At 43.9% G+C, this 10,402-nt stretch overlaps 1 protein-coding gene and 1 long non-coding RNA gene across 2 annotated transcripts in view; one reads left to right on the top strand and one right to left on the bottom strand.

The window, feature by feature from the left end:
- LOC107181593 overlaps positions 1-82 on the bottom strand; it is a 4,060-nt gene extending 3,978 nt beyond the window's left edge. The window contains exon 1 of the long non-coding RNA XR_001512252.1: positions 4-82. This is a non-coding gene — a long non-coding RNA (uncharacterized LOC107181593). The remainder of the gene's footprint in view (positions 1-3) is intronic.
- NRG3 (neuregulin 3) overlaps positions 7-10,402 on the top strand; it is a 1,107,294-nt gene continuing 1,096,898 nt past the window's right edge. Inside the window, exon 1 of the mRNA XM_006755074.2 lies at positions 7-230. Within this exon, the coding sequence (XP_006755137.2) occupies positions 50-230 (181 nt within the window). The 5' untranslated portion in view covers positions 7-49. The remainder of the gene's footprint in view (positions 231-10,402) is intronic.

Here is a 10,402-nt window from a genome sequence, read left to right as displayed (position 1 = left end):
CACGCCCGGCTCCCGACCCCCGGCGCCAGGAGCCCCCAGCACCCAGGCAATGCCCTCCTGGCCCACTGCGGCATTCGCTACCTCCTCCTACCTTCACGATTCCACTCCCTCCTGGACCCTGTCTCCCTTTCAGGATGCTGTCGCCGCCTCCTCCTCCCCCACCACCACCACCTCGTCTTCCTCCTCTACCACCACCGCCACGCCAGAGACCAGCACCAGCCCCAAATTTCGTAAGTAAACACTGTGTTTGAACTCTGGTCTGCGACTGAGTTTCCTTTCCTTCCTCCCGCTGTCTTTTCCCTTCGCTGCCTGTCATCTAACACCGGCCCCCCCTCCCATCATCCCCATTCCAGGTTTGGAGCACTTTGTGCGATAGATAGTTAACTGGCCACAAGGGAGGAAACGGTGCCCGCCGGTTTGGGGTACATGTGTGGGGTGGGGGCGGCAGAAAGTGGACGGAGATTGCCAAGCCCCACGGGCCCTGCTTCAGTGGGTCCCGAATGGGAACACACCTAACTCCCTGCAAAGGGTTAACGCGAGAGCGCAGCCTCCACACTGCAGACCTGCTGGCCGGCTCTGGGCTCTGGCTCCTTTTGAGAGCCCGGGAGGAAGCGGGGGAAGAAGGAGGGTGGGCCTTCCCCAAGGCCATGAGCCCTTTCCCAGCCTTTAGGAAGGAAAGCAAAGCAAATGCAAACTGACCGACATGGACCACCAAGGGAAGTTATGTCCCTGTGGGGCGGTGGAGGGCGTGGGCTGATGATTTGATAGAGACGTTGGTGAAAAGAAGCCGGAGACACTCAGGGCAGCCCTGACCCGGGTTGGGATCAGGAAGGGTTAATTCGAAGCTACTGGGGGAGGTAGGGGAAGGGGGCGGTTCTCAGCAAAGGGCTAAGCTGGTCCCCGCCCCCTGCCCTCTCCCCCCCCACCCCCCCCCCCACCCCCTCCAGCCTGCCCATGGCCATTCCTAGCCTGGAAATTGATTCTGTGGCCACGGAGAGTGAGTGAACTAGGGGGCCATGTGAAGGGAGCCCTGCAGAGCTGCCGCCTCTAGGGTCCTGATGAAGGAGGGGGTGCTTCCAGCTCCACCAAGCATTTGCTTTCCTTCCTTTCCCAAAGGTGGGAAACCTAATCTCGCCTCCCTCTGTGCCTGGAAAATGTATACAGGTGGAATGGGACAGAGGTCTGTGCATTGGAGGATGACAGCATCCAACCCTTTGAAACAGGTCACACTTGGAATGTAGCATCTCCAACCTCTTGCTCAATTGCTGCCAGTATTGGCCAGTCTACCCAAAGCATGACAGCTTTCTGTGTATTCCTATAGGAGGTGTATATTTCTCTGTGTCTTTATGAATGTTTTAGGTGACTGATGGACAGCCCATCCCCAGTCCCCACCTTGTTCTTAGAGTGAGGGAATCGTAGGGAGCTTCCTCATCTGACTATTGATCAGGATCTGGGAACAGTTTGTATAACCTGTGAAGGTTATTTAGGACAAACTCCCGGTCTGCCAGTTCAGGTTCTGTGCAAGGCTGCTCTCCCGAAATTGCCTGGTTGTGCCGTCTTCATCGTGTATTTGGGTTTTGAGCCTTAACGTCTGGGGAAAAGGCAGAGTGCTCATCATTAGCTCTTCAATAGGGATACCTCGCTGGTTTCAGTCCGTTTCAGTCCTCGGGTAATTTCTCATTCCCCTGATCTGTGGTCTTTCTTACCCTGGGTGTTAATCCTTGAAAACTTTTTTTTTTTTTTAAATTTAGGAGTTATTTGTAAGTAAAAATGAGAGAAATCCCATATGCCATTCCTTACTCTGGAAAAAATTGGCTGGAAGATCAGCTGGGAGGAGGGAGAAGAAGGAAAGGAGGGAATCTGCCACAAACCAGAATGGCAGTGGAACCAGTAACTTGCCGCTTCTCTCTCTGGCTGAAGCAGTCATTTCTGAGGATGCGTTTTCTCAGGAGGCGTTCAGAGGCTCCTCTCCACAAATCTAGCCTGAGTTTTGTGAAGGGATAAAGGATGGGCAAGTGTAGGTGTGAACATCTGCAGTGGATTGAAAATATATGTGTCTGTTCTGAAAATCCCAGATTTTTAAATCTTTTCTCTTGATACAGCTGATAGGAATAATGGAGTATGGGTGTACTTCTCAACCTCCTCTATGGGGAGGGTGTGTGTGGAGGGGCGGGAGCACCCACACAGGGGGGAGGAGGGGGATAGAATGGGGAGGTATCTCATGTTCTTTTTCAATTGGTTTCCTTGTGATCCATTCGGAGGTTGTTGTTTTTTAAGCCCAAGGTAATTATTTCTATCCCTCCACACTCCTTTCCTACCTTCTGTAGAAGAGAATGGCAGACTGTTTAATAAGTAATGATTATTGACAGGGCTCTCAGCCCCGAGGAAAAGGGGAGGGGTCTGTTAATGGTGTCAGTGTTCACATAGACATATAAGCAGTATTTGTTTTATGTGTATCTGAAGTTCTGGTCTTTTTCTTTTTTAAACCTTTAATAAGTCAAATTAAGGCATAAAATGCAAGTATGCAAATCCAGCAGAAACTGACCTGGTTTGCATACATCAACAAGGGAAATTTGAATGAAAGGAAGATTATGTAGTTTCCATAAAAGATAAGCTTAAATACATAGGTTGTTTGGTAATTTAAAGAAAAAAAGTGTAGTTTAATTATTTTTTTGGTCCAAGGTTGCAGGATGATTAACAAACTGAAATAAAGATTTCATTTGAGGGATTTTCACCACTGCTTCTGTGGGCTGAAGAATGGCCTATCTGGTATTCACATTTTTCACTTGTTTCGATTATGTTACTAAAGTTCCCAGGAGAGAAATGCCCCTTTGGCCCAGCTCCTACTCCAGGGTTCAGTAGGCTTTTTCCTCTTCTTTTGTCTTTCTTTTCTTTTTTTTAAATGGAAGCCATGGACTGGATTGTAGCACCTGTGAACAGGAACGGTGATGCTCTGCTTTTTAAAACTAACCAGTGCTTAATGGCCAGGGTCTTTGCTCTTGACGTGGCCACCTCGAGGCTTACAGAATGGGTGTCTTTGTGTTCATCTGAGGTCAGTCAGAAGGATTCTCTGCATAAACGCAGCCCAGCTCTTTGGAGTAGAAGAGGCTGGCCCACTCCAGAATTAACTTGCTGGTGGATAATAGGATTTTTGCAAGCAGAAGCTATTTTGCTATGTGCAAGGCCCAGTTTAGAAATTGTTTCTCATGTTCTGAAGGATCAGAGATAAGGAAATGTTGAACCTGAAAGGCAGAGGGAGAAGAAGGGTTTGGAAATGGCTTCTCATCTTCCCACCTTTAGACCATGAACTGAACCAAAACTTTCCGCTGCTACTGGGATCGCTTGGGTTCCCAGTTAGTTGCCCAGGATTTGCCTTTCCTTCAGACATTTTAGAAAGAAGTATCATAAACATGTTGCCACTAGTGGATTATTTTACCAAGGGCATCTTTGAAGCATTTTGCATCTGAAAGTTTAGATTAGTTTACACATTTTTCAAGCCAAGGAGAGATTCACTACAGACAGTAGAGAAACAGTGATTTTGACTAGTGTGATTTTTACGTCACGTTGGGTTGTGTTTTCAGACTTGAAACATCTATGTAGAATGTTGTCAAAGCAAATGTGAATTGTTATTTTACTCAGCAAAATGCACGGATAGGTAAACGATCAGAGCCATTGGCGAAATTCAGCTACAAAAGACAAAGAGCCAGTTTTAATGGGTGATACTTTTGGAAGGTACATAGTAATTCCAATGAGTAAGATGGATCACAAATCTTGAACGGTGTACTTAGTGAAGAAGTGGATGTAAAATATATCATTGATGTTTAAACATGATATTGAGATCATTTTAATATAACCAAGTCTGTTTAAATAAAACTTTACCTCAGCATGTTTTGTAATGTTGAAGAGAGCCATAGATAACATGGACTGTTTTCCTCTCTCTTCCTTTTAAACATCTCTAGTCTTTCAATAAGAGTATTCTTGGTTGCTTTTATAAGCAGCCTGAGATATAATTTGTTTTAATAAACGTACTCTAATACATTGTCTTCTGTCTGCATGAATCGGGCCCTCGAAGGAATTTCAACATAGAAGGTACTGACCCCAATCATGCGTGGTAGCCAGAGTGAGAGGATTCAGAGCTCAAGATCAATATTTCTTATGAAATCCAATTGAGAGCTTTTTTTATGAGCACATGCTGCAACCTGAGTCTGTTTTGATTTCCTTTGGCCTTAATACAGGATTATGAGACTTCTCTGCTTTAATCAATCTTACTGTACATTGTACTCTTTAGACACTTACGTTGTACTTTATGGTCCAAATGGAGGAAAAGGGGGCGTGGTGGGGACAGAATTAGCAAGGCTGTTTTTAGGTTGGTCTCAGCGCCTGATGACTGTGGTGTAAGCCTTCCTTTTCAGTGCCTCATGGCTGAGATAAGGGATTGGCAGTGCTGTTGCTAATTGAGTGTCCTTTCTGCAGGTCTGATGTCTGAATCCAGCCACCTTTGTATTTCTCTGCTCGCCTTTTTAAACGCTCAGCATTGACCCATGAACTTGTCAGAAAGAAAGAGAAACAAGCACATGAACAAACATAGCTGGTTTGTGACAACCTCTCTTTGATACTAAAGAAAAAACGTTTCTCAATCCAGTCTGTACCATAAGCAAGAGTGCTGGTGCAGGGTCTGGACCCAGTGCCATCCTGGGCGGTCTCGTGTGTAGGGGAACAAGGTCTCTCTTCGCTCTGGAATGCTCTCCCTCTCCCACCCCTTCCCCCTCTCCACACCACAGTGAGGGGAAGGCTGATTTTCCTTCTGCTTATTTTGTAGGTCTTTCCTTATCCCCTCTCAGATCCAGTGCCAAACAGATCTCAATTTTCTATCTGGGATGTGGAAAATGGAACATGAAAGTTGGCCCTGAAATATACAAGAGCAAGGGAAGAGCCATACATCTCAGTCTGCAAAATGCATTTGAATTGCTTATGAATAGGACTGAAATTCATTCTTCTCCCTTTGAGTCTGTTTTTATCTTCAGACTTTTGTGTTTGGTGAGGCACAGCGCGGGTGCTGCGCTGACACATTCCACTGAGGTGTGGTGAGGTCCCAGGGATTTTGCTTGTCACAGGCAGGAAGGTTTCCTTTAGAGCAGGGGTCCTCAAACTACGGCCCGTGGGCCACATGCAAATACAAATATTGTATTTGTTCCCGTTTTGTTTTTTTACTTCAAAATAAGATACGTGCAGTGTGCATAGGAATTTGTTCATAGTTTTTTTTAAACTATAGTCCGACCCTCCAACGGTCTGAGGGACAGTGAACTGGCCCCCTGTTTAAAAAGTTTGAGGACCCCTGCTTTAGAGCATGCATATGGTGAAGGCAGGAGGGAGGAGTGGACTCACTTTAAACCTTCGTGATATCCGGATGGACACATATGTGCACAGGTGTTTCCCCTTCGAACAGTCACTAAGGAGAGTTTTGGGCTCAGGTTGAGCTTGGCTTTCCATGCTCACCTTTGTCTCACTGCGTGCACGCCTGCCTCCCCAGCCTTGCAGGGAGTTGAATCAGGACTTGTCTGAAAGATCCCCACAGACTTTTCAATGGTATTAAAAACCAGTCCTTTTGATAAGACATGTTAGAGTGTGTAAGTTGATGTGGAAAGTTAGGAAAAAATGTTTGTTTGTTTTTTTTTTACATATTTAGGCATTTGAAGTTTTAACGGTCCTAGTGCTTTATTTTTAAACTTTTCAGCCTTTTTAAGGGATTCCAAAATGTTGGTGGGAACTAATGGCCATTTATCATCCCACATAGATCAGTATACCAATCATACCAACATGACAGCACTTAAAGCCCACAAACATAGTTGTATAATTGAACATAAGCTATTGTGTCCTTTCATATAATTTAATGTTTTTATTATGCATAGCATGTGTTTTGATTTTTTAAATTCATCTTAATGAACATTTAACATCAATTTAGGGCATTGAAATGCTGGTAGTTAATTGGTTACTTTAAGAAATCTATAAAAGTAATGGTTTAAAAAGGAAAAAACTAAAATAAAACTTAAAATGTGTACAATGTTCATTCTCCCCACCTTGATGTAGGGACAAGGCTTTTCCTTTTCTTCATAACTTTATTTTATTGTTGACATTATTACCGATGTCTCCAGCCCCTCCCCTATGCCCACTCCATCCAGCCCCACACCTCTTCCCTCTGGCCCTCACCACACTGCTGCCTGAGTCTGTGGGTTATGGGGCCAAGGCTTTTTCTTGAGTGTGTATCTATTTGATCCTAACATCTTTTCAGTTTTTCATTTTTCATGAACCATACCTCTAATTATCTGTTTCTTCTTTAAAGATACTTGTGAAGGAATCTGAACCCAGATTCTCCATAGATACTACAATATGCGCCTGCCCTGGAACCTTTTACAGTTTTCTTGCTCACTTAACTCAAAATAATGTTCTTGAACACCTTACCATTTGGAATTTCGTCAAAGCATTCTACTACATTTTAATAGGGGCTGCAGTTCTCTTTCATTCCCACAATCATGTATCACTGGCTGACATAACATTGAACTACATGACATAATTACAAGAAGAACAACTGGCATACGTGGGTTTGTTACCCAGCTGAGTGTTGGTGAGCTCACAACCCAGCAGGTGGTTGCAGCACTGTGCAGGCTGCCTTGAGCTTAGCCTGGTGGCTGTGACCTCTTCACCATGTTCGTCACACTGAGGAGTGGTGAACAGCGACTGACTAAGGGGAGGTCACTTGAGAAAGTTCCTTCTTTAGTAGGTCACATATGAAAAATGTGAGTGAGTCATGACCATATTTTTTAGAGATTTTCGTGGGAGGCTGACAAAGATTTGTGTATATATATATATGTTAGGAACAAACACAAAACCTGCAGCCTTGAATCCTGTGATGCAACCTCAGAGAACCAAATTAATCTCTGTGACCTTTAACTTGCGCCCCTGGGACAATGAGGGTGATGGTAATAACTTGCCTCTTATGCCACTTGTAAAAGAGCTTGTACACTGCAAAACGCTCTCCTGTTTTAATGTCAAGAGAAACGGGAAGTGGACAGGCTGAACGCTTTTACCCAAGAACCATCAGGACATTGAAGTCAGTTGAAATATTGGAGCTAGTTTGCTACCAAGGTTGAAGGATCTTTCATCACGATGAGAGATGATGATTCTTGTGCCCCTGGACCTCCCCTGGGTTCCTCTCTGGTACCTGCACACACAGTAGATTATGGTGCGGAAATCTACCTCATCTTGGGAGTTTCGTTACAAACTATAGCCCACCATTTCTCATCCTTTGCTTGGTAGATTTTTTTAAAAGCCTATTTTGGACATATGCTTATCAAAGAGATGAACTGAAATTTGGGGAAATGAGTGAGATTGCTGCATTACCTGGAAATCTGGCATCTACATGAATCTGAAAATTCTTGATAAAAGGAAGAATGCCTCATGGCCCCCTTTTGTTCCTTTCCCACAGGGTCGTGTTGCCATTGAGCTTTGGAGTTTGGAGAGAACTTGAGTAAAAACAGGCAGTTGTGCATTGCGTTCTCTGTTCCCCTCTTAATTTGGGAGTGACTGTGGTTTAGGTTTTAGAGGATCAGTCGCATGCATTCATCAAAGAGCCTTTTAGATGTATGGCTTTGCACTTTGAGGAACTTCAATATTAACATTTTGCACAGATCTTGCTTCGTGTCTTGTTGGTTGGAGACTTCATCCTGAATTATATCTCAAAGTATCACTTTTCTGTTATGTCTTTATTTTTCAAGACAGGTTGGTGATTGTACATAAATCATAGATTGCTATGCGCAGGCATAGAACAAGGCCAGCCAGAAACAAGCCTTCAAGGAAATTCAGGGTTAAGTTGAATAATAGAAGTTTAGCAGCTTCCAATGATAGGATTTTGTCTTTGAGGCCTGTCCTGGATGCAGTAAAGGCTGTAAGAGCATATTTTAAAAACAAAGATCATCTGAATCCGTGCAACTACTTTAGCATTAATACATTACAGCCAAGGTTATGAGACTAGACTTTTTATGCCAAACATTTGATAGGTGTTCCTGAACATATCAGTGACCTCCTCACATACGCTTCCTATGACCACGTGTGACCCTCGGCACCATCTTCCCAAGGATTGCCAGGGAGTTAGAAGTTCAGGAAGAGAAAAACCAAACCCTCCTCACCATGGTCTGGTTCTGTTCATTTCTGTGCCCTGCATTTTTGTTTTAAAATGTGGAAGGATTCTTCACAGCGCTGCAGTCTTGGAAGGGGCCTGGGAATTTAGGTGATAAAAGAAACTAGAGCTGTCATTTGTGGAGCTTTCCTGTGTGCCAGGAGGACTAGTTTTTATATCCTTTGTTGTAGTTATCTATTGAGTAAGGGCCCAGAGACAATCACCTAGGCCTGCAGCATAGGTCTGATGGTCTCAGTCACGCAGGAAATTAAGCTGGGCTTAGAGTGGCTTTATATTTGCTTAGGACATGCTCAAGTGGCATGCTCGGAAGGATCAGAAAGATCAGAACATCATTTTACAGGTAATTTCTCCCACCCCAAATCCTAACCCATTGATAAGTATGGCCATATCAGTGTACATTGCCTCTTTCAAGCCCGTAGCTCATTGACTATGGCATATGCCACCATAAACTCCATAAATAGTACATCTGCTCTGTACCTCTTTTTTTAGATGGTAAATGGGAGCCTGTTTTAACAGAGAAATGGCCCTGGTTTTCAATCTACAGAGAAATTTAGGGGATGTTTGAACAAAAGATAAAGACTATTCCTCTACACTTCTATTCCTTGATCTTCTTAACTGTTTCCTCCTATGGCTGGTTGCACATGATTCAATAGAAGAATGACAGGAAACAGCCACAGACTTCCCCTGTTCCCTAAAATCCAGCCAGAATTGTCTTCGTCGCCCGTTCCAAATTTGCTTTGATCATAGAAGTTACTGCATCATATGCTGAGATTGGCCAATGAAATGTGTCGGAACATGTGGACCCTAAATACCAGTCTTACTAAGTAAGTGTTGGGTGTTGTAGCACAGGCAGTGTCTGCTGCGGAGCACCTGACTTCCTCCTGGCACCGTGTACAAGGTGCCCGTCTTTGACTAGCCAGGGGTCCTAAGAAGAGGAATATTGGTGAGACCCTGGTAGCCTATCTACAGGGAAACCACAGGTTGACCCGATCATTGCTTATTTGTTTGACATTTCTGTGTAGCAGATGTCATGAAGAAAAATATTCTCTTGGTTAAAGTGAAAGATAATTGGGTTTTCTACTTTTGCAAATTCATACAAAGAAAACAGAAATAAGTCAGGTGCCGAGATTGTGTGACATACCTTTGACTAGCCACACTGAAGGGCTGGAATGCTGGAATGTCAGGAAGCCTGTATTGTCAATACCACAAAACTGAGCATGAATCCTGTGCACTAAGAGTGACAGCTGTGCTCATAAAGAAGAGGGGAAATGAGATTGCACACCCACATTTATTGTTAAACAGAAACTTTTCTCAGCATGATGGCAACATCAGGAGACTCTAGGAACAAAAAGGTGAAAACGGGGTGCGGGAATGCTTATAAACACCATCTTGACTGAATTTCGTTCAACTGACTTGAGTATGAGAATATTTCTGTGTTAAAAATCTGGTAAATGCCATGACTGGTTTGGTTCAGTGGATAGAGCGTCGGCCTGTGGACTCAAGGGTCCCAGGTTCGATTCTGGTCAAGAGCATGTACCTTGGTTGTGGGCACATCCCCAGTAGGGGGCGTGCAGGAGGCAGCTGATCAATGTTTCTTTCTCATCGATGTTTCTAACTCTCCCTCTCCCTTCCTCTCTGTAAAAAATCAATAAAATATATTTAAAAAAATCTGGTAAATGCTTACTACATGCTAAGTAGCTACCGTTGGTAGGGTTTTTGCCTTCACCAAATAAGAGGTATTTTTACCTAGTGTTACATGTTTTATTAGTTCCCAAACCTGTTTATGCCAGATGTTGTATTTAAATAGTATGCAAACCAATGAATTAGTTGTGATTTCTATTAGAACTACTAAGTTGATTACTTTTGATATCCTATATAATAAAAGGGTAATATGCAAATTGACCCTAACAGCAGAAAGACTGGGAATGACTGGTCACTGTGACACACACTAACCACCAGGGGGGCAGATGCTCAATGCAGGAGTTGTCCTCTGGTGGTCAGTGCGTTCCTTAGGGGTCCCAGACTGCAAGGGGGCATAGGCCAGGCTGAGAGAACCGCCCCCCCCCAGTGCACAAATTTTTGTGCATCGGGCCTCTAGTACTTCATAAAGATAAGTCACTTCAAAACTTGTTGAAGAAGTTGTGGGCAAGTTTAAGGGAGAATATATTTATATTTTCATAGAAAATGTTTGCACTTAGATTGTTCCAC

Source organism: Myotis davidii, unplaced genomic scaffold, assembly GCF_000327345.1.
Source record: "Myotis davidii unplaced genomic scaffold, ASM32734v1 scaffold112, whole genome shotgun sequence".
NCBI classification, from domain to species: domain Eukaryota; kingdom Metazoa; phylum Chordata; class Mammalia; order Chiroptera; family Vespertilionidae; genus Myotis; species Myotis davidii.
The sequence above is the reverse complement of the archived record's forward strand: the minus strand, read 5'-3'. Positions and strand labels throughout refer to the sequence as shown.